The sequence below is a fragment of the Ostrinia furnacalis genome, unplaced genomic scaffold, assembly GCF_004193835.3.
Source record: "Ostrinia furnacalis isolate ACB-3 unplaced genomic scaffold, ASM419383v2 OfSCF2039, whole genome shotgun sequence".
NCBI lineage: Eukaryota > Metazoa > Arthropoda > Insecta > Lepidoptera > Crambidae > Ostrinia > Ostrinia furnacalis.
This window is the reverse complement of record NW_021132278.1, coordinates 456421-480486: the sequence shown is the minus strand read 5'-3', so window position 1 is coordinate 480486 and position 24066 is coordinate 456421. Positions and strand designations below refer to the sequence as shown.

General features: G+C 37.2%; 1 protein-coding gene across 4 annotated transcripts in view; it reads right to left on the bottom strand.

The window, feature by feature from the left end:
- Positions 1 to 584: 584 nt before the first annotated feature.
- Positions 585 to 24066, bottom strand: part of LOC114354322 (zwei Ig domain protein zig-8-like) — a 173757-nt gene continuing 150275 nt past the window's right edge. For 3 of the 4 annotated variants that reach the window (XM_028306638.1, XM_028306637.1, XM_028306639.1), the window contains exons 5-10: positions 17696 to 17880; positions 12789 to 12905; positions 12201 to 12294; positions 10111 to 10241; positions 4808 to 4976; positions 585 to 1255 (exon numbers count right to left, since the gene is read on the bottom strand). In XM_028306638.1, the coding sequence (XP_028162439.1) occupies positions 1155 to 1255; positions 4808 to 4976; positions 10111 to 10241; positions 12201 to 12294; positions 12789 to 12905; positions 17696 to 17880 (797 nt within the window). In that variant the 3' untranslated portion in view covers positions 585 to 1154. The remainder of the gene's footprint in view (positions 1256 to 4807; positions 4977 to 10110; positions 10242 to 12200; positions 12295 to 12788; positions 12906 to 17695; positions 17881 to 24066) is intronic. The other variant, XM_028306640.1, reaches the window with a different exon arrangement.

Genomic DNA, 24066 nt, shown 5'->3' with positions numbered 1-24066 from the left:
ACCGATAACACTCGAATATATTAGTGGAAGAATGGTGGGGCGCGTCTTCGTGGATGAAACGATCTATAATCTAATTAGATCACAGACGTTGCAGATCAAAGTTTCATAAAAATCGACAGTCTATACTTTAGATTATTAACTTTTTTATGACCCTATTGATAGTAACTTTTATTTACAATGTTATCAATACAACAGAAAATATTATTATTGATCCTTTCGATTGAAAGAAACCGAATATTCGAAACATTCTCTGTTGGCAAATCGATATCGAAGTATTTATAAATATAATTGTGCTGATTTTCCTCCATTATTAGAAAGGAAATTTTATAACAATTTCGACACCAAATCTCAATGAAAACGTGTTATTTTTCTAAATCAAAATCATTGTGTGACGTGTGCCAGGTGCCTATTTGATATTTACGCCCGTATTCACAAAATAATAAGTGAAGCAGAAAATCGAACGCACAGCGTTGAATAGAGCTCTGTGATTGATTCGTGTGTCACCCTGTGCGTCCACGCGCACTGTGAGACCTCATAGAATGTTTGTGAACACGGGTGTTAATTTTTATGTAGTTTCCTATACATTTTCCCAAACTAAAAATAAGACCTGTTGACTTTTTGTTACGTTTACTTACTGCGGAAAGCTATCGTAAACATAGATTCTCGATTCGTGTGTCGGCACGCTGTTTGCATGTTTATTCTAGCTTCAGACGTATTTACAAGGAATTAGAATGCAAATTCGCAAACAAAATCACACAAATACGAAAGTTTATACGATAAGTGCAGTTGTATTCGTTCTGGACTGGATTCAGCCACAGGAAATTCATTGCTGAACGGCCTATGTTTAATGTGTGCAGCCATAGGACGTCCATTGCTGAACATAGGCCTCCCCCAATGATTGCCAGATCAGCCGGTTGGTAGCGGCCTGCATCCAGCGCCTGCCTGCTACCTTTATGAGGTCACCTGTCCTTGTGGACGACCTACGCGGCGTTTTGTTGGGTTGGAATTTTAATGCTTTAAAAATACGTCTCCTTTTTGTTTACAGCTTGCCTGATTAGACCCCAATGGATCAATGTTTGCCGTCTTACTCTATTATAAGTTCACAAGCTACTAGTGTCTAGGGTAATATAAAATATAGATCACGTTCTGATATACTAGCACCCCATTAGGGCTACGATGACGCTCAGTAGAGCGGCTGAGAGAGGATATTGGAGACGGAGCTGGCCGCCATGCTGCATCGCTGCTGGATGCTCACCTGCGAGAAGGAGATAGGTATTAGTTTCAATTGTTTTTCTTACATATAGCTCTTTCACATTTAGAGTAGGCGCACACCGTTGATTTTTAGTTGGCCGATAGTTGTGCCCGATTTGAAATTGTATGAAGAATCGGCCAAATCGAATCGGCGTAGTGTGCGCACTCCCATACATGCCCATCCACGGTAATACTATCTATACAGTATTCCAACTCGGTCATATTTTTGAAATAAATGTCAACAGCCGCGCGGTACGTCACCGTTTGACAACATGCGATAGGGCTGCCCACCTGCGCACCCTGTTTTCATTACATCTGCCTTCTTGAATTTCTATCTAGTTTTGTAAATGTATTTTGTGATTGTAATTTTTTTTTCTTATTATTTCGCTTACCCGCATTTAATTATTAAAACAACAATATACATTTTAATTTCCAATTAAAATCTGTTTCACAGTAAAAATGCTTACAATGGTGAAGTCTGAAAATTGTTATCATGATATTTATTTTGAATGATAATAAAAATAAAATGATATTCACTGACTTCACCATACTATTTTCATGCATAAATATTAACATGGGCTAGTGTTGACTTATAAATCCATTTACCTAACACCCTGTATAAATAGGTACTTGTAATTATTTTTATAAAAAAAACACTATGTTGAAAAAACACATCGTCCGTTTATTACTGTGGCACATTCGCGACACCCCCGACTTTTGCATGTCGAGCGCATACCGAGATTTGAATTTCGAAGGAAAGCTCGAGTTTCGTCCGTTTGTATGAAGTTACAATACTGTATGATAGTATTACCGTGCCCATACTGATCAACTGCCCGACTAAACTATCGGCCGACGAAAAATCAACGGTGTGCGCCTACTCTTAGGCGATTTAGCAACGGGACAAACGCGCGAAACGAAAATTTCATACTATGTAACAGCGGATGCATGCCTTCACATTATAAAAACGCGGCTGCCGCGCTGTAGTCGCGCTACTAACGCCCTAATGTGAAAGCGCTTTTAATGAGAAGAGTTAAGGACTGGAATTCGCTGCCTTGATATCTTTCTCGAACACTTTAATTCGGGCCTCTTCACGGTGAGAGTGAATAGGCATTTATGGGGCACCTTGCTCTTCTATTAATAGTAGAGTTGTTATTATATTATCATTTTCAGGCATGATTTAAAAGCCACACGGTGCGGTGCGGTCGCGGCGCGGCGCCGGAGCGGTGTCGCTGCGGCGTCCTGCATGCAAAAATAAATGATATGCCAGACGGTGCGTTCCGGCGCCGCACCGCACCGTGTGGCATCTCTCTTAGCTAGACTTAATTATTACTCTCAGGTCAGTCTTAAATAATTATAAAACTTTTTAATAATTTAAAATCCACTAAACGTGGCACGTTTAGATCTAAAGAACTTGAAATATTAAGCCAATTACCTATAAAACAATTAGAGCAAAACAACACTCTATTTCCAAATCACTTTGAAAATACAAATCACATTGACTCATCCACTCAAATTGAGAACCACTTGAGTTTGCTCTTTTCCTTCCACCGAATTTCGTTCATTTAGTTGCCTATCTCTAAATCTCGGATATTTCTATGGAGGATTATGGAGCGCCCATTTACTTTGTCGACAACGTTTCAGTAATAACCTAGACTTATGGACTTAGCCAACTTCGATTCAGCCTAGAGCTAGAACAGGGACGAACTAAGGTTGGCAAGGGGCCATGCGTTGTAGCGGCCCATAAATTGCCAGTTTTGAGTGTCGCAGCCTTTAGGCTTTATCTCTCTTGTTTTATTCATGATACCACATACATATTTAGATGCAGAGATTAATCTCGGGATATGACTTATCGTGGCATAAAAATGTTAATAATGACGCTAAGTTTACACATAATTTAAGCCTAGACTTACGAAATATCAATTTTTATGGGACAGAAGGCAAATGAGCAGCAGCATTTACTAACTTTTTTTCTTCCTAGGCTTTTGCTCATTTACTCGTGACAAGATTCTAACTCGTACTTCACGTTACCTCGCTATAAACTTATTATTTAAAACCAGGTAAATTTAATCTTGTGGTTAACTTAACGCCATGGCATATAGTCTCAATAAAAAGTTGTGAAACCAAACTGCCAATAAATTTTGCCCATATTAGCTCGACAAAATTAAATAGTCTCTTCCTTAGTTCAAATTAACATCTTATTATTACAACATCAGCGTAACTCCGGCCCTGTCCCAGCCTAAGGGCTCAGAAAATCCGACCTTGGAACTGAGTTCGAAGATTCAGTTAACGTGCCTGCTGTTAACCATCGAATAATTAACAGTTCCAGCTATATTATTCTAGCTGGAACTTAACTCGGGTCCATTATATTGCCCCATCGATCTTCGCTGTACGTGACTTTTGGACAATAATTTATACTCTCGTCAGCGCTTTCAGCTATTTGCTTGATGGGATTTTTCGCTTCATATTTTTAGGCCGATTTGACGTTTTATTAATGCGACTAAAATTTACTTTTCGTGCCTATCATTACGTTGACAAATTAGGATTTAAAATATTAAAATGTAGGATTGGGTGGATTTTAGTGTCAAGCTTTTTTACTGATTGCAGTTGAGCGAGGTAATAGCTAGCTTTCAACATAGATTCACGAAGTTCAAACACTATACCGAAACTGTTGCGCTATATCAATAGTCTGATGAATACACGGTATAAAGCGGTACCTACTTTAGAACGACTAGTATGTTACTTCACATGTCACTTCTTCCGTTACCACTCCGCTACTGCATAGTCCCACTTGGTTAAATGCTGTGTCGGTTGTCAATAGCATATATAGATTCTATTGGAAATATTATTGGTTGATTGCTGGCGATAGACTATTCAACTGCTATGGGTTAATATTTGACTGTCAACCAATTTCTTGACCCTCTCCAGACAGCTAAAATTATGCTTGTGTTTGGAGTTTATTCGTCACAATAATCCAGACTCCTGACACCGTTGGGTTATTGATACCTCAAAGATAGGGTATGTTAGTTGAAACGTGGACATGCACCGAGCAACGGTTTGCATTATACCGTCCAGAGCCTGTAGACTTGGCTTTCTGCATCAGCAGGTAGTGTGAAAAACAACTATCAGTCACGAAGACTACTGGCAGTTTGAGTGGATAAGCTGAGTGTGCTGTAGACAGACGCGGTGAACGATGAGTGGTGGACTGTAGACGGTAGGTTCCGCTGGAAGGTATCTCCAATTGTTGCATACTGCTGTGATCATGTTCTCTTCTCTTGTTGAGACTCACCACTCAAAACGTGGACTTGCACCGAGCGAGGGTACGCATTATACTGTCCAGAGTCCGTAGATCCAGCTTTCTGTACCAGCAGGTGAGATTTTGCTGATCATGTCCCCCCTTCTATTTACTGAGATAGGTAATGCAAAGACTCACCACCACCAAAACGTGAACCTGCACCGAGCGAGGGTTCGCGTTATACCATTCAGAATCTGGATACTGGGCTTTATTCACCAGCAGGTGAGATTGTCATTGTCTAACCCTTCTATTGTCAAAACTTACCACTCAAAACGTGGACCTGCACCGAGCGAGGGTTCGCGTTGGCTGGAGCGCAGGTGTACCGCCCAGAGTCTGGTGACTTGGCCTTCTGCACCAGTAGATGGGACGTGGTCGTCTCCCCCTTCTCCGTGATGACTGAAACTCCCCCGCGGGGCGAGTCGTAGTTGATTTCCTGAGAAAGAAATATTTGGTCAGTAATTTGTATTTAAAGTTTGTAAGGATAGATGGATGGACGTAAAAAGTATTTTTGGGTTTATTGTTTAAGTTTCATAATAACATAATGACTCTGTGACATAATGAAGAGAAGTCGCGGGCAAAAGCTAGTATGCCCATTAAATAAAGTCATTTTTTTCATGAGTGGACCTCGCTCTGTCACGGATTTCAACAATGAAATTCTTTTTTTTTCTGAAATAAAGCCTATCAAAATTGGTCCAACTATTCCGAAACTGACAGTTTAGAGACATTTTTTTCTAAATATCAACTCACACAGGCCCTGAAAACTACTTACGTATTACATTACATTATTCAACATACCTATCAAATATGTATTTTTCCACGAACCGAATAAACTCATTCAAAGGCATATAATTTCTATAGAATCCAATATTAAGTTGAAATGACAATAGAGCAAATTACAATAACAAGTTAAATTCGAGATATCAGAACAAATGACACAGTTTATACGCTATTATATTATGTTATTCTGATTCCAAGAAATGAACGCGCACGTGTGTTAGAAATTTTCTCAGAGACAATTTGCTAAATGGCAATGCCAGATTTTGTATGGGAAGTGGCGTCTTTTTTTTTAATAAACCAAACTTACTATGGCATGTATACCTCTAAACTCAGTCTGAACTGAGTTACGAGCATTAGAAGTTTGATTATTTTCATACTAGATTTGCTTTTTGTGCGCAAGTTTTGTAAGCAATTGCAACAAAATATTGCGCTATTTTTTTATTGCGCTGATTCTGCTCCATACTTATGTCTGGAGCCTTTAATGGATGATATTGTTTGTTTACACGTCATACAATCTCACTATTTTGTTGCAATTTCTTACAAAACTTAGCGCGCAAAAAGGAAATCTAGTATGAAAATCATCAAACTTCTAATGCTCGTAACTCAGTTTAGACTGAGTTTAGAGGTATACATGTCATAGTAAGTTTGGTTTATGACACTATTTTGGTAATCAAAAAACAAAGTTTGGTCGATGGCCGCGCGAAAAAAAAAAAAGACGCCAATTTCCGGCATTGTCTTTTGTAAAACGTTCATTTGACATTTCTGCTAAAATTATCTCCAGGTTAAACCGACTCGTCAATTGAAACAATTTTATTTGAGATGTAAAACGTGATTCTCTTGTAGATTTTGTATGTCGAGGACATGCTATGATCAATAATGAATTGATTTTGAAGCCACTGAAAAGAAAAATGATTGAGATGATAGAGATTTTAGGGCTTGCAATTTGTGTAATAATCTAAACTAATATTATAATTGCGAAAAGTAACTCTGTCTGTCTGTCTTGCTTTCGAGCCTAAATCACTGAACAGATTTTGATGAAATTTGGCACAGAGATTGTTTGAGTCCCGAGAAAGGATATAGGATAGTTTTTCTCCCGGATTTGAAACAGGGACGTTTTAGTTATAAAGTTTTTCTGTGACAGACAAAATTCCACGTGGACGAAGCCGCGGGCGGAAAGCTAGTCTTAAATAAGTCGTGTCTTGGTTTTAGGGTAAAGGTGTCCGATGAATTTTGGTAACTAAGGTATACATATATACATATACGAGTATGTCTTCATCACTACATGTGTAAGTACCTACTAAAAGAAACTACTATGCCAGTTAACTGAACTTTTCATTGCTATATTCTACCTTATTCATTGGAAAATAAAGTTCAAAGTAAAGCAACAAAAGTTCTGTCATTTTCAGTGTTAAAATTTCACATAATGCCAAATCACAAAGTAGCATTACAAAAGTTATTTCAAAACTGTAATTAGCTATTTTAAAACCCACGAACGGAGGCCATAGCAGCCTTTGTACAGCTTGCACATCTGACTTTACATTTTCGTTGCAAAATCGACTCTATTGCAACTGCATAAGATGGCCAGTGTAAAGCTTGACGTGCAGCCTTTGTACAGCCATCGGCGTCCGCATTACACTCTAATTGGCATTGGACGGCGCTAATTACACGTAACCACAATACAAATAGATCAGTCTCATCACATTGTTATGATCTCAAGGTATACCTATAGTATGATCAGATCAGCAGTCAACTTCAAATCTTATGAGAGTTGTAAATATGTTTTTCAAGCTTAAAGATTACAAACTTCACGGATGTCAATTAATAAGATATGTCAATAAATTAGCTATGGTAATGCAATTACATCATATTATGTGATTGTTTATCTTATTTGCAGCCACTTTATCTCAAAATTGGTATTGTTGTCTATTAAGACAATAAAACCAATTTTTCAGATGAAGTGGCTGCTCTCTCCAGACAATGGCACGATCGTTAGCAGCGACCAGATTACTAAAAGTAGAATACCTACCTAGTATAGGAAAGTACCCATGTACGAAACTTTCGAAGCCTCACCGAGAATTTGTTCGAAAGAAATAGAAGTGCAGCGCGAAACAAGCGCCTATTCAATATGTGAGACTTATTCGAAATTGGAAACGTTGTTTGAAAATGTGGCCGTATTCGTTTCTCTGGGGTATACGGGAAGTGTTTTATATTGTAGTTTGTTATTGAGTGGCAAAGTTGGGATGTTTGTTTACTGTCAAAACAATGTATTTTTCGGTTTAAGGGACGGAGATTAAATTGGAGCTTCTGGTTGAAGTCGTAAAGTTATGTTACCCAATAGTTAGATAGCCCAAGGCTGTATAATGTGGCAGGTATGAGAGGAATCAATTTGTTGTGGAAAAGATAAAGCCGTTTTTGATCAGGCAGCAAGCAAACAGCAAATCTTCTATATCTATAAAAGCGAAAGGTCACTGATTGACTGACTCACTCATCACGAAATCATAGAAACTACAAGTGCTAGGAGTCTCAAATTTTGCATGGGGGTTCCTTTTAGAACGTAGGTGCTTAGTAAGGCGGGATTTTGTAAAATTTAACCCATAAGGGGGTAAAACTCGGTCCACGCGTACGAAGTCTAGTCCTGTATTATGTTCAGGGCAATATAATTTTGGATAGGTAAATATAATTGCCTGGATGGAAGGACTTGTAAATTATATTATTTAGCTGAAACAATAATTGCTCTCCCCAACACAAAAAAGGCAGCAACAACAAACGAAATAGTCAATTGGGGTGCAAATGACCTGGACATCCCGCCGATGCTCCATTCCGGCTGTCCACGTCTGTCAATGGCACTTGATTTGACAATCCAATCGTGGCAGCTAAAACTGGGGCATAAGATAACAATGGGAACGCAATTTTATTCCCTGCCAAGCCAATCCGGGGTCGGCGCTCACAGCTCATTCTGGCAACGTTTCAAATCGACTGGTACACCCCCTTGTAAATAAAACTTTGGAATCGACTCGCCAAAGTTGCGGTGTGAGAGGCACGGGAGCGGACGATGAAGCGGGTGAGATATAAGCGTTTATGTTAGTTTACTTTTGCCTGTGGACAATTAGAGAGGACTCCTGCAGTACCTACTCAACACTGTATTATTGTTATATGTAAAGTTATATGTCGTTGGTGTATCTTTTTCAATAAATAAATAACCTGACGACGATGATAATGATGATGTATGATGTGTATGGAGAGATTTTCGGTTGCAACTACTGTCTAAGCCTCTAAGGGAATGTTTCAACAAAAGCGCACAGGTTTCAAACACCCTCTATTACTAAGAGGAAAGAAAATAATATTGAGAGAGTAACAAAGTGTAGGTATAAGTCTGAGATGATGCATGAGATCTTCTGGCATCTGAACTTCAGATGCCATAAACAATAACCAATTTTACTGCGATTTTATTATAATTTCCCGCTCCCGCTTCCGCGCTTGCTATCGTTCCCGCTTCCGCGCTTGCTATCGCTCTCGCTTCCGCGCTCGCTCTCGCTCCCGCTACATCGCGTATATCACAAGAGAGCAGGCAATTTGCAAAGCGCAGAAAACCGAGGTTGAATGCTAAGAGATTGCGATCTCATTTGTCGTATGGTTTCGCTTCGAATTGTTTGGTATTGTTCGTGGAATTTGGACACGTTCGTGTATAAAGAGATAAAGTTTTTCATTAATTGCGCGTGATTTTGGGAAGCACACAACCGATGTTACATGTGTGCGTAGAGATTCTACTCTAGAGAGTTCCGCGAATACATAAAGATGCGGGAATTCCTTTGTAGTTTTTTTCAGCTTTATCTCATCGTTATCAATGTATAGTATAGCATAGTAAGTTGTCAACCGGAATATGGTCATTTAGTTTCCACTATGCAGCACGAACTTCTCTAATTTACCAGGCGCAAAAGAGTATTTGGTCGTAGACTTAGCTTTAGTAAGAGGCCTGTTCCTACATAGCTATGTCACGGTTTCTTTTTACAAGATCTAAGGGAAGATTGGCATCCTATTCTACTCTGCATGAGTTTTATTGCTTAGTAAAACTTATCATCGTCATTAGGCCATTTAGTGCCTTTTGCAGGAGAACTAATCTCTTATTTACTAGAGACAAAAGGAAAACATGGTTGGACTCTTCACGGTGGCCTTATGTTTTTACACATGCCCCTTATCTCACCTTTTCAAGACATCTATTCTATTCTACATTGCTAGTATCATATAGCTCAGATCATTATCATCACACTTCCTTACTTACGTACTCCGATGGTTCAGCAACCCAAAGTGAGTCCTAGACTCACTTTGGGTTGCTGAACCATCGATTCGAGATGTCATCATTTGAGCTCACCACAATAGTCGAGCGGCGGCGGGGACCGAACCCGCGTTCCCCGGATTACGAGTCGGCCAGTCCGACCCCTTCACCGTTCGGCTATCGTGGCTTCAAAACGTTGATCGATTGGTAGCGGCCTGCATCCAGCGCTTCATCCCAGTCGTCGGTCGTCCCACGCTGCGTTTTCCGGTACGCGGCCTACATTCCAGAACCTTGCTGCCCCATCGGCCGTCAGTTCTGCGTACTATATGCCCTGCCCATTGCCACTTCAGCTTGCTAACCCGTCGGGCTATGTCAGCGATTTTAGTTCGTTTACGGATTTCCTCATTTCTGATTCGATCTCGCAAAGAAACACCAAGCAATAGCCCTCTCCATAGCACGCTGTGCAACTTTGAGCTTCTGTAAGGCCTATAGTGAGAGGCCACGTTAAGACACTCACCTCATCATTATGAGTCCACCGTATAGTCGGGGGCGGCTCTGGGGAGTGTTGCACCACACACGTGAGGTTGATGGTGCTCCCCGTGTTGATGAACAGCTCTGGACCGCCCAGGATCGTCGTCAGGGGTTCTGCTTGAACACAAAATGGATATAGTTAGATAAAAAGATAATCTGGGTATTAAATACGGGACTATTCCCACCTCTCGTTCCCACCGCTGCAACTCCTGTGTAGCTAGGATCTACAGCTTGACTGCCAATAAAAACCCAACCAGTGAAGGTCAAGTTTGTCCCGGGGGAAAGTTAAACTGTCATTGGACCCTGAATTATCTGCGTATGGAAACTAGTTCTTATTAAGTCAAGAACTTGATATAATTACACAGGCCACAGTAACATAACAATGTCGGTGTTAGACTGCAGTGCAAACTGCCAATTTGAGGATCAGTCGATCAACTTGTGGGCTCACTCATAGCACGAGAATATATTTAGTTTTTATATTACTACAAATTACTAATTAAGTACCTACAAAATTTATGCCTAGTAAGTAAGCAGTCCTCGTCTATAAAATATTACGAGTACAACATAATATAATAATGCTTGTTGCCGTTACGGGTTAAAATTTCACCACGTTTTGGTATGAATAAAATTTGATACCTACTATTCAGTTATTGTCATCTTTCATATTCATACAATTTTCAAGTGAATCAATAATCCTTCTCAACATTGAAATGAAAAATCAATCACTATAAAACGAAATTGCATTGCTCGTCGCATTCAGTCGAAAGTGGTCCAATTTTATAGCACCTACATATTATATGTACTGTTTTCAACTAGGTATCCTTGATCTGTTATGTTCATAACACACTGAAAACTTATATTGCTTTCTGCAAATTGAACCGTAAATACACTTCTAAGTTTATGATTACTAACGCTGAGTTGCTCCACCTAACTTTGACCGTAACTTTGACGATAACCAGTGTTTTTTGTATGGAGTTTGACAGATTTTTGACGTTTGACAAAGTTAAATTAAGATGGTGCAACCCAGCCTAAATAAATTGAATGACGGTTTGCTAACAAGTTTGTTTATTTAAACTTCAGACTTGTAAGTAACAGTCAACTGCAATACTCGTCAAAATTCTTTATTTTAGAGGCTTAAAGTCATTAAGAAAAACAAAAGAAAACTTCTGATTGAATCGTTAAAAGTATTCGTAAATGAAATTAAAAATTGAAATACTCGTAGTTGAAAATGCCCCAATTATTTTTCATTCGTTAAAACATTTTTTAATTTAATGGTTTCTGTGCATAAATATTTGAATTTAAACATTGAAATTATTCAACAAGCATAGGATTTTCACGGAATAAGTATTTACAGAATATAATCAGATCAAAACCATTTCCCAGTATGTCAAACATTTTCAAATTTTATATGTAAAGGTACAATTTCATGGTTTTACGGAAAAAGCACTTTCAACTTGATGTAATCAAGGCTTAATTAATAAATAAACTCAGTCAATTTCTGAAAACACTTGTTATCACAAAAGCAAGTCAGTCGCTTTCATGAAACAATTACCTAAACTTTAAAACTTGACGAACTAGATTTAAATTCGTTTAAATTCTTTTCTTCGCATCTAACTTTTTTAAGAGTAAAAGACTTGTTATCCTCTCGTGGTAAGCTTTATCTTTGATACCTACCGTTTCTTGGATCTTAAATTACACCGACACCATTGAGCTATTTAAATGTAGAATCAAAAATTGGCTTCAATAAATTACATACACAGCAGACGATAGCACATTGATGTGAGAAATGTTTACATTTTGTTACAAGAAATGTTTACTAAGAGCACTGTTTAGCACATAATCTGTGTATGTCAGTAAGGCGCTGAATGCAGGCCGTGAATTTGGACGCGGTATTGTAATCGCAGGTTTTAGAACCTGCTGTCGAGCTTCCCAAAAGCGACTCAATCGCGTTTGGCTATAAGTGTGCTGTGTAGCATACAGCGACATTCAGCTTCTAAAAAGCGGCTAAATTAACGATGCTAACTAGTATAATAATGTATGTGCTGTGGCTCTTTAAAAAAATAAAAAGTGTATTACCGACGACTGACAGGTGCATCTTGTGGCCGATAGGTGGCGTGGTCCCGACCTGGCACTCGTAGATACCGGAGTCCCGTCGCTGCGGGAACCGGATCTGTGGAAGATTTATGCGATAGAATTCCTTGACCATGCATTATTTGGATTGAATCCGATGCGGTTTTGAAAATGGAAGTTCAGGAATTGAATAAGTTTGGGGACATTTTTATGGGGAATGTAAAAACTGCTAGTATAATTTATTATAAAGAGGAGCAATAAAATTCAAGGACTTTTTATAGCCTTGCATCTTGATGGAATGAAATTCTGATATTTCTACTCGTAGAAACTAGGTAGGTATGTTTGCTGGCAAGATTCGCTGACTATTAATCATATTTTCATAAAAGGGAGAGATTCTAAAGACAAGTCTACACAAAAGGTAACTCTTTTAAATCCCAAGTTGTTTTAAAGAAATGAATTGTCTCAAATTATTTTTTACATAATTTCAAAATAATTACTCGCAGTAAGGCTGACTAAACTTTTTTAAATAGCAAACAAGAGGCATTTTTGTGACGTTACATATTTTGGTTTGAAAAAGGTACTTATTTTCCTTACTTTTAGAATCCAGTCCTCCGTGTGAGGGTTGTGGACGCTGATGAACCTCTGGTCGGAGGTGTAAGTCATCCTCCCTGAAGTAAGCAGGTGTATGTCTCTATGCCGTATCCATGATACCTGGAACAAAATATTACTGTTAATATTGGTATTTTTTTGTAGCCAGGATCTACATCTTGACCGCCAATAAAAACACAACCAGTGAAGGTCAAGTTTGTCCCGGGGGAAAGTTAAACTGTCATTGGACCCGCAACGAAATTGATCAGAAGAACATAGGAGGAGTTCGAAGTTGAGGTTCGACTTCCCTCCATTGCAAAATGGATGACAACCTGGACTAATTAATTCGTCCAAGGATGACAGGATAGAAACTAAACAAGAAACAAACATAAAAGAGAAAATAAATAAACCTAGAGTTGGTAATTGTAAATGAAGCTTAATACCCCTAGTGATTAACGAGACCAGACACAGTTAAAACGATTGGTTGAATGGCAGAACAGACTTGTTATTAAACACATACATCACCCAGGTAATCTTACTAACGTACAGGTCGAAGCATTTCAAGAATCAGAATCCAAAGAGAGTGATGCAAACAATTTTGAGCTCGCAAATCAAAAAATGTTAGTTCAAAAATTCGTAGTTATTGCAGATTCCAATTTTAAATTCAACTTTTTACGGTACCTACTCTAATCCTTTAGTCAAAACATTAATTGTATAATTTGTACTAATTGAACCCTTTTCACTTTAGTAAAGTACTATTTAATTATAAAGTAAGTAAAAAGGTTTTACCCTCCCGACATTTTGAGTGATAAAATTTATAGTTAAAAATGCAACTTGAAAGTTTAAAATACTATAGACTATTATCAGGGCTTTGACAAAAATACTCATAGAGAGTGATGGTCCTCAAAATCTATTATAATCTATACTAATATTATGAAGCTGAAGAGTTTGTTTGTTTACTTGAACGCGCTAATCTCCGGAACTACTGGTCCGATTTGAAAAATTCATTCAGTGTTAGATAGCCCATTTATCGAGGAAGGCTATAGGCTATACAACATCACGCTACGATCAATAGGAGCAGAGCAATAATGAAAATTGTTGCGAAAACGGGTTTTCACGCGTACGAAGTCTCGGGCACAGCTACTTAGTACTGCATAAAATCAATTTGAAATAAATTATCGTTCCACCATTACATGTAAGGACCATTATTATTTCGTATATTGATGTTGTCCTCGTTTTTATTACGACGACATAAATATCTTAATGCTCTACATATTGTTGAGCACGTTCGTAAATATTGAGAACGTTTAAATCGACACACAATATGTGTGTTCGCATAGCTTAAAGATGTCAGCTGTTACGTGGCGCAAAATAACGACCTGAAATTTAGTATACAACAAGATTCATTATTCAAATTATACACACGTTTAGGCTTGTTCCAAATGTGTATCAGTAAGATAATATTAAGTGCCAAAAGTGTATAAGTTGATTGACTGATTCCTACCGCTGTAATAGGGACGTTTCCTGGGTAAAAAAGCAAGAGTTTTAATTAGTCCGTCAGTTAGCTTATCAAAAAATACTCGACACTTATTTTTCACTTTTTAAAACTAATGAAAATGTAAAGAGATAAAGCTTGCCAAAGTTCTAAAGAAAAGGCCCGTGACGTCAGTGAGTACGTAAAAATGCTGCACTTGGTGACGTCGCGCGGAACTTCAACGCACTATAACTTTGTCATTATTTGTTTGATTGACAATTAAAAATATACGTGTCCAATTTTTTTTTTATTAAAATTGACGGACTAAAAATTTTTTTTAGGAAACTAGCCTATTCCTATGGTCAGGACTATAGCTTGAACACCAATGAAATCTTAGTTTACCTATCTCGGAGAAAATTGTAACTGATTGGAAAACAGGTAGATTTTGAAGTTCAGGATCAAATTCTCTTCAATTTATTAAAGGTATACTTTATTGTACATCAAACAAAACAGATATACTAAAAGAAAAACACCAAATTGAAACGGTAGGTACAGCTTAGGCAGTCTCAGAGATATTTAAATAATGTTTGTTGGTTTTAGCAGAATAATTATGTCATTCGCTAAGGTAAATAAAATACGTAACAAGCTGCACGTGCCTTTGTACAAGAACGTGACCTTAGCTGTCAACATTGGCATAACTTATTTTCGCACAAAAATGAAAAGCTATGGAAAAAAACAAAAGAAGTGCATGAAAACGCGTACTATCCACGATTTATGGTCAAACCCGTAAAGCCCTCGAGCTACATTATGATGACCTATGATGCCCTTGGGCATAGCAAACGCAAAGGGTCGAGAATTCGAGATAAATTTTAACTGTACATGCGTTTATTACGTACATTTATTCTGGAGTGGAGATATTAAATGTTTTATCTTTGCAATATCCAGGCGGATACAGTTGTGATAATTCTTTATGAGTTTATTAAAAAGTAAGAGAGGTATAAAAAGAAAAGTCTTACTATAAATTTTTGGATTGGACCTTAGATAAAAAAAAACATAGGCTACCTGGATCATCATTATCATCATCAGTTTTTACTCCACTTTGCAGGAGCACGACCTCTCTAATTGACCAGAAGCAAATTGAGGTTTTGGCTTACACTCTTCACCAGACAGCTACTTGGATAATAATAGTTAACAAAGAAAACTGAATTTCATTATTTACTATAATAGTAAAAACTTTCAAGAACAGTTTTGATTTTAAGATCAAAATTTGTTACGTCTAGACGGACAAAACGGTTCAACTTTTTCCTATGTCAAAATTAAGTAATTTCAACGAAATATCGACCTTAATGTCAAAGGTAAGTATAATAAAACGTGAGCAAAGAACTTTGCTAGTTTATCACATGTGTATGAGAAAAATGTTCATAAAGTTATGAGTAGGTACTTTCGTAATTTCATTTTTCATAAAGCTAAAATTGCTTGTGGGCGTACACTATGTACGAGTAGGTACTAGAATATAATTTAAAACATGTTATGAGTAAAATATTGACTCGCTTGCTTCTCACGCAAATTAAATGAACGCTAAGGCTAACTGGAGGAGAATTCCGAATGGCACTACGTTCGCCTTATGTACCTACTGTGATTCATGTGCATACCCTAAATGTCTAAGTATAAATTAGTAAAAAATTAAATATTGTCAGTAAAGAGTTTAATTATACAAAAAAAACTATAGCATTATTTGATTCTTGACACATTGAAAAGGATCATCATGTTAAAAATAATTTGAAATGCAGAATACAGTAATCGCAATTGCTCTAATAATAAATAATAATAAATGTTCTAAGTCCGCCTGGCTAGCTACCACCATCTTACCTAAGTCTGTCGCCATAACAACAATGTTAACAGCATTGTTGTGTTCCTGCAGTTAGAGGTAAGATAGCCAGTTCCTCCGTGGTTGAGGATTCCGGGTGAAGCTCGCTTCCACCAAACCAACAAACTCGATTTTGAATTATTTTGAGTTGTACACCCTTTACCTAGGTGTGCGATACAGTTAAGTAGATAGTTTAGCTTTCACAAACCATCACTAATCCAAATCTGAAACTTTTCGACCAACCGTATTTGCACGTCACTTCGCATGTAATACTACGTTTGACGCAGATTCTGATAATAGCATTAACTTAATTTTGAATTATTTTGAGTTGTGCCACCCTTTACCTAGGTGTGCGATGTATAGTTAAGTAGATAGTTTTGTTTTAGCTTTCACTAACCATCACTAATCCAAAGCTTTAACTTTTCGACCAACCGTATTTGCACGTCACTTCGCATGTAATCAGAACTTAATATCAACTAAAAGCTAAAGTTCCTACCAAATCTAATTAAGTCTGACTCGGGGTCCGACCACGGTCTGATCCACTATATTGGCTAAAGTGGAAAATATTAAGCCGAAACCATTTACATTTGGATAAGGGATTAGGGGTTTTCAAAATAAATTCATCCCCTGTAAGCCCGCACGCGAAGGGGCTTATTTTCATTGTCGCTCGAAATTCGTATGCGATAATGGTAGATTTAAGTGTTACGCAACTGGATTCGGGACCTTTCGTTAATTCGGAGAATAATTTACTATATTTACTATCAGCGATACTATCATTTTCTATGAGGCTAGAGGAACTCTTAATAATAATAAAAAGTTTATTTTCCCATCACAAACTTATAACACAGAGTACAGGTATATTACATTAAATTTCAGTCACAAGTTTTTGTGAGACTGATGCCTGAGCTAGGTATGAAATACCTGTGTTACAGAACATCAGGCTCCCACCACTCAAAACGGCCTAAGCAGTACACAATAATCTTTGAAGATAATGTCTTTGTTACGTTCTCTTAATTTTAAGGTAATTAGTTTAGACTTTAGAATCATTGTAATAAATATTAATGAAGCTATTATTTAAATAGCCCTTGAAGTCTCTTAGTTCGAGCCCTAGAGAGGATTATAATGAAGTTTAAGATTAGATTTACTTAAAGCCTCCTTGTATTTTAATTCTGGGCATGAAATGTAGCCCACAGAATAAGAACCGGCCATCTTAAAAAAAAATACCAACTTCAGCATTACTGTAGTCATAGCAGATAAGACACTATGACTGAGTTGCACCATCTTAATTAACTTAAGTCTATCAAACTCCATACAAAAAGCACCGGTTATCGTTATAGTTACGGTAAAAGTTAGGTGTCAACTCAGCCTAAAAGCCAAGGCACACGATGCGTTGCCACACCACAAAGATTTCGCCGTCTCGCGAAATTTATTCTATGGACGAAGCAGCGACAACGCCCCGGCGTCGCACCGCCGCCGCAACGTATCGTTTGCTTTGGCTCTAAGAAGAAGATATGACCTGGGACTCCATCTGTGCCGAAGTCCTATATTCTACTATAGGTATGAACTGCTTACTGTTCTATTCCCCAAGTCATGCACTCTACAGTTGAGCTGCGCCGTCTTCCCGACCAAGGCCGTCACATTTTTGGAATACGCCAGGTCGAAATGAGGCCCCCGGTGGGCCAGTCCCAAATCCATGTCTGTGTAGTCCAGCTCTGGGACTCCGTCTGTGCCGAGGCCATTCGCGTTGTCTGTGCACCCTGGGGACAAAGAGTATGGTTAATTTTAATGAAAAAATATGGAGTAATGAGTTCTTACTTGGTCTAATACATACTTGGAGTTTTTTTCTATGGTGGAGGATGTGTGTTTCAAATCACTACGCTATATTCATGGCGCTTATACATGTCCCAATAGGCTAGTTGCCTAAAAAATTTTTTTTAGTCCGTAATGTTTAATATCAAAAAATATTGGACACATATTAAGGGAGAGTCCGCTAATTTGGACCAGTTTTTTTCAATCCCATTTTACACCTAGTTTTCTTTTGTTTTTGCTAATGTCTATGGTACATAATAAAAGATACATTGTTCAACTTACTATTTCATAAGTATTAATTAACATGATTGTTGTATATTTAGTACAAATCAACAAAGTACGAGTTCAGAGCTTCGGTCCAATTTAGCCAACCGGTTCGATAATTTGTACCACAGGGTTACTAAATTGGATTTCAATAAATTTCAATCCTATAAAAAAACTATGGCAAAATATTATACGATACATTCTTAACAAATTAGGAAACGAAAAGGAACAGTAGTTAATAACATAGAAAATCGATATTGTTTTTCACGTTATCACGATTTTGAGTACAAGTTTTGTAATTCCAATTATCGTAACGCACACTTGTACCTAATCTACTTTGCCAGTCTTTTGCTTTCATTTATTGTTATTCAAACATAACTATGCAGTTATACTTCAAAATATGATTTACTAAAAAAAAATTCAAAATTCTTTGGTAAAGTTCTATACAACTTGACGTGGTACACTTTAGCCGACTAGGTGATAGTGCTTTTAAAAAATCGGTATAAAATATAGCTTATAAATACCGAAAAATGTTTCAAATAATTGTAATCCACACTAATTAACGCTTCTAAATAATATATTAGAAACACCTTGTGATTAAATTTAACAAAATTACAAACTAATCATGTATTGTCAAAAGTTACTTGAAAACAATGAAAAAATACTTTTCAAAATAAAACACACGTGTTTGTTGTCACTTCAAAAACCACATGGCCGATATTAATTGATTTTAGTTGTGTATCGCTGAGTGTTGCAATTACAGACATTCAATAAATACTTTACGAAATATGAGGGTGGTACAATTTACCCGGCGGTACAATATACCGAACTCTCCCCTATATTTTTATTTGTCAATCTAACAAATAATTACGCGCACGACGTCACAACGTGCGGCATTTTTAAGCAAGCGTTGACGTCACGGGCCTCTTCTTATGAACTTTGGGGCGCTTTATCTATTTAAATTTTCATTAGTTTGAAAAAGTGAAAAATACGTGTAGAGTATTTTTTTATAAGTTAACTGACGGACTAATTAAAACTCTTGCTTTTTGACCCAGGCAACATCCCCATTATTATAGCTTGCTCTACCACCATTTCAGAACAACATGCTGAGAAGAAGTGGCGGAAGAAACTCAGTAACCTTTTTTATGTTTTGCGATCTCTGTTTGAGTTTGCTTCCAAGTTCAAGCTGATCATCATTTTTAATTAGAAGGGCTTCTCCATTTTGGGTAAAAAAATAAGTTGAAAAAGAACTACTACGACCAACCTCTGACAATCTTGTTGATGCAAACAAATTATTTGGTTCTTGTCTTACAAAATTGGAGTAAATTAACAAAATATTAAAAGCGTGTTTTGTGTCCCATCTGAGAATCGAATCTCGCAGCTCTGTGTCCAAGGAGTGCATGTTTTTAACCACTGTATTACTTTTCGCTCTTCAGACAACCTTTAGAAAAATAATACCGAATAATAATGAAATACAATTAAATACAAACTTTAATAATTAAGCACAAAATCATTATTTGTTTTGTAATTATTTTATCCCACATTACTTGCAAATAAACTTTTGACATTACATTTATTTTAATTACATAAATATAATTCACTGGGCTTAATTTACAAAATGTTGAAAGTGTTTAGTTTCATTATTTAGATCATTATAATTTATGCGGTCCAGACAGCAATTAACAAAATGCAAACAAAAATAGTGCTTATTTGAAAATGTTCACTATTCGAATACGAAAGGTCTTAATTATTATTAAGGTGCAAGTCAAAAGTTTCTATAATAAGTAAAAAATGTGTGGGTAGATATTTGGGTATTAGTATTACGCCTCATTATCATCATCATCATTTCAGCCACAGGACGTCCACTGCTGAACATAGCCCTCCCCCAATGTTTTACATGTTGATCGATTGGTAGCGGCCTGCGTCCAGCTCTTCCCTGCTACCTTTATGATGTCGTATTTCATAACCGTTCGATGGTCACTTTTGTTGTGTAAGCAGTAACTAAAAATTTTTTTCAGTGCTCGTTGCGTTTTCCGGTACGCAGCCGTATTATGCCTAATACCTTTTAAATTATATAGATATAGATTGAATAGCATAATCATTAATCATACTTTAGACAAATTTTTCTATTCCGCACGCATAATGATAGAGCCATTAAAAATCATTTATCTGATAATATAAACATTGTCTATTTACTTCATACATTGCTCGTTGAAAATCTGTTTCAAATAGCTCAATTTCAGCAGTGTTTCGGTACTTCAATATGTTTTTTCACCGTTTTGTATCGTTTATCATTTTTGCACCGACAATATCAGCAGTTGTAGAGTCAGTGCGTAATCAAGTTTTTGACAATATCTCTTTTCTATAATCTGTTGTTTTTTGTAACAATGTTTTTTTATTATAATTCCGCTTCGATTTTTATTTTTTAATTCTTAATTTTAATTTTTGTTAGGCCACTTTAGATCACGGAAGTGTAGTGTAGGATTTTCATCCAAGATAAAAAATATTGCAAAAAATAAATGACTCATAACTTTATCAAGTAAAAATTAAACGTGAACAATACTTTTGCGGAAAGTTTGAAGACATCCACCCACCTCATAAAGGTAGCAGGAAGGCGCTGGATGTAGGCCGCTACTAATCACGGAAATCATTGGGGGAGGCCTATGTTTAGCAGTGGACGTCCTATGGCTGAAATGATAATGATGATTAATTTTCCAGGGCCCCTACAAACTAGTTTTGCTGGACATCGTGAATCGATGTAATGTCACTTCACATCCCTATGAAAAGGTCCCGTCGGGGAAAACTTACTTCTGGAAAATTAAGTCTAACGACGCCGATAGTGCCGTATATGAAGGGAATGTCACTTTATACAAGGAACTGAAGAATTTGAAGGTAATCGTCACACGTTTTTATTATTTTAAAACCTTTAGCAGCAGTCGTAATCTCGTTTCCTTTTTATTCAATAAATTACTAAAAATAATTCATAGTAAGGATTTTTAAAATAATTAAAGCATTAATATTTTTACTACTTTTCACAGTCAGCGTAAAACTGTTCGGATTCTCAAATTATCCAAAAAATTCGCAACACAACTATGTTTTAATTGGATTATGTCCTTCTCCTGGCTCTAAACTACCTCCCTGACAATTTTCAGCTAAATCGGTTCAGCCGTTCTTGAGTTATAAGTGGAGTAACTAACACGACTTTCTTTTATACAGGGTGTCCCGTAATGCAACGTCAAGCCGGAACTGGGTGTTGAGGCAAGTTATGATGGTTATCAGAAAAATATAAAAAAAATCTATGTGGCATATTTTCAAAATAATGGGCATTTAAAAAAGATCAAAAATATCTACTCCAGGTGACGGTCTTTTTACTCGTGTTGCCACAAATCTTCACTTTTTCCAAATTTTTTTATTGTTATGTAACCCTGAATAATGTTTCTCTAAATTTTTATCAAAATTACAAGCTGCTCCAGCTTGGATAAAAAAAATACATTATTCCCAATAAAAATTTTGCCTAGTTTAAACTGACTGTACTGAAAAAAAAATGTACTACGCAAGTGTGGCATGGTAGGTACGTCATAATTTGGCGCATTTAGTAAGGATTCTAAAATGGTATAACACTTGGTAAATTCTTGCTGTAATTGTCGACAATTTTTGGTTTTTTGGAAATAATCCCGTTTTTAACTTTATCTACCATGCGCCGTTACTACCTGCTCTGCCTGCACTTGTACTTGGTAACAGGGATAATAAGGATATGAAGTTTCGGTTATGGATACGGTTATGGATATTAGAATAGAATAATAATTATTATACCGGTTTCGGTTACGGTCACGGATATGAAATCATATCAGATTATCCGAAAGTTTCGGATGATTTCGGTTACGGAATTATTAGAATTTCAAAAATGTAGGTATAATTCAAATAGCAAGATGCTGCGTGACCCACATAGCTACTTTATGTACCAACTAAGACGACACCTATGTATGATAAAGGTAAAACAGGCTGGCATATTAGATGGTGCCAGGGAATGCCAGACAAGTTGGTAACAAATATTAAGATTTAAGGTACAATTCCAAGACGGGCCGCAGATCGCAAACTGCAAAAATCTATGAAATCGGCAGCGCGGCATTGCAGCTGCGGCGTGTATACTGCAGATTTCATAGAGTTTTGCAGTTTGGAATAATTGTACCCTTAGACTCCGCCTTTTTTCGAAACTATCCGTAACTTTTGAATCAGTTTCGGTTACGGTTACGGATATCCATAACATCCCTGCTTGGTAAGATGGCCCTCTCCGTCCCGCTCATACCTTTTAAAATGGCTTCTCCACCTCATTTAAGCCAGAAACTTGAATTTTGGGCACATTAGAATAATGATTTTTAACCAAGGTACATAAAGTTAAAAACGGGATTATTTCCAAAAAAACAAAAATTGTCGACAATTACAGCAAGAATTTACCAAGTATTATACCATTTTGGAATTCTTACTAAATGCGCCAAATTATGACGTCACTTGCCACACTCGCGTAGTACAATTTTTTTTCAGTACAGTCAGTTTAAACTAGGCAAAAATTTTATTTTGGATTTTTTTTTGGGAATAATGTATTTTTTTCATCCAAGCTGGAGCAGCTGGTTTTGTAATTTTGATAACAACTTAGAGAAGCATTATTCATGGTTACATAACAAAAAAAAAATTTGGAAAAAGTGAAGATTTGTAGCAACATGAGTAAAAAGACCGTCACCGGGAGTAGAATTTTTCGTTTTTTTTTAAATGCCTATTATTTTGACAAAATGCCATATAGATTTTTTTTTATTTTTCTGATAACCAACATAACTTGCCTCAACACCCACTCACCCATCCACCCAGTTCCGGCTTGACGTTACATTACGGGACACCCTGTATATATAGATATGAGAGATTATGCAGCGCCCCTAGCGGCTACTTTAAAGAATTAAAATTTTCATAGATTTTTTGACGCACTCGCTAGCGAGCTCACCTAAAGTAAACTCATGGTACCTACCTAAACACACTGTATCCAATTGACCTGCCTAATTTTATATTAATTTCAGGGAGCAGTCAAAGTATATTTTGAAGAAAATGGCAAGATGAAACTTCAACAGATGACAAAAAATATGCATTGCAAAAGTATAATAATGCCCACTCTAACGAAACTTTGGGGCTTCAAGCCGTGGGACAATTACTGTATTGTACCAAAGGTTTGTTTTCTTCAAATACAGTCAACGACAAATAATTCGTGACACCACTATTTACAGGCAGAAAAGTTCTCGAGTGGCGACCACGGCGCACGGGCTGGAAGACGTAGGCAGGCCTCCTACTAGGTGGACCGACAATCTGGTAAAGGTCGCGGGAAGAACCTGGATGCGGGCAGCGCAGGACCGTTTATTATTGAAAACCTTGGGGGAGGCCTTTGTCCAGCAGTGGACGTCATTTGGCTGAAACGACGACGACGACCACTATTTACACACTTGCCTCAGTTATTTACACAGTGGTAAACAGCTTGCGGAAATCAACTGCAAGTTTTATTGCTAGTCTAAAATCTCGCCTTAGATGATGATACTACTAACGGGACTATTCCCACCTCTCGTTCCCACCGCTGCTACTCCTGTGTAGCCAGGATCTACAGCTTGACCGCCAATAACCCAACCAGTGAAGGTCAAGTGTGTCACAGGGGAAAGATAACTGTCATCGGACCCGCAACGAAATTAATCAGAAGAACATAGGAGTTCGAAGTTAAGGTTCGACTTCCCTCCATTGCAAAGCGGATGACAGGTGACGAACAAAGGTTTTAGTAACCTTTTAGAAGAGATGTAGACTTGTAAAATAATTTTATTAGAATCATATTACTTTCTTCT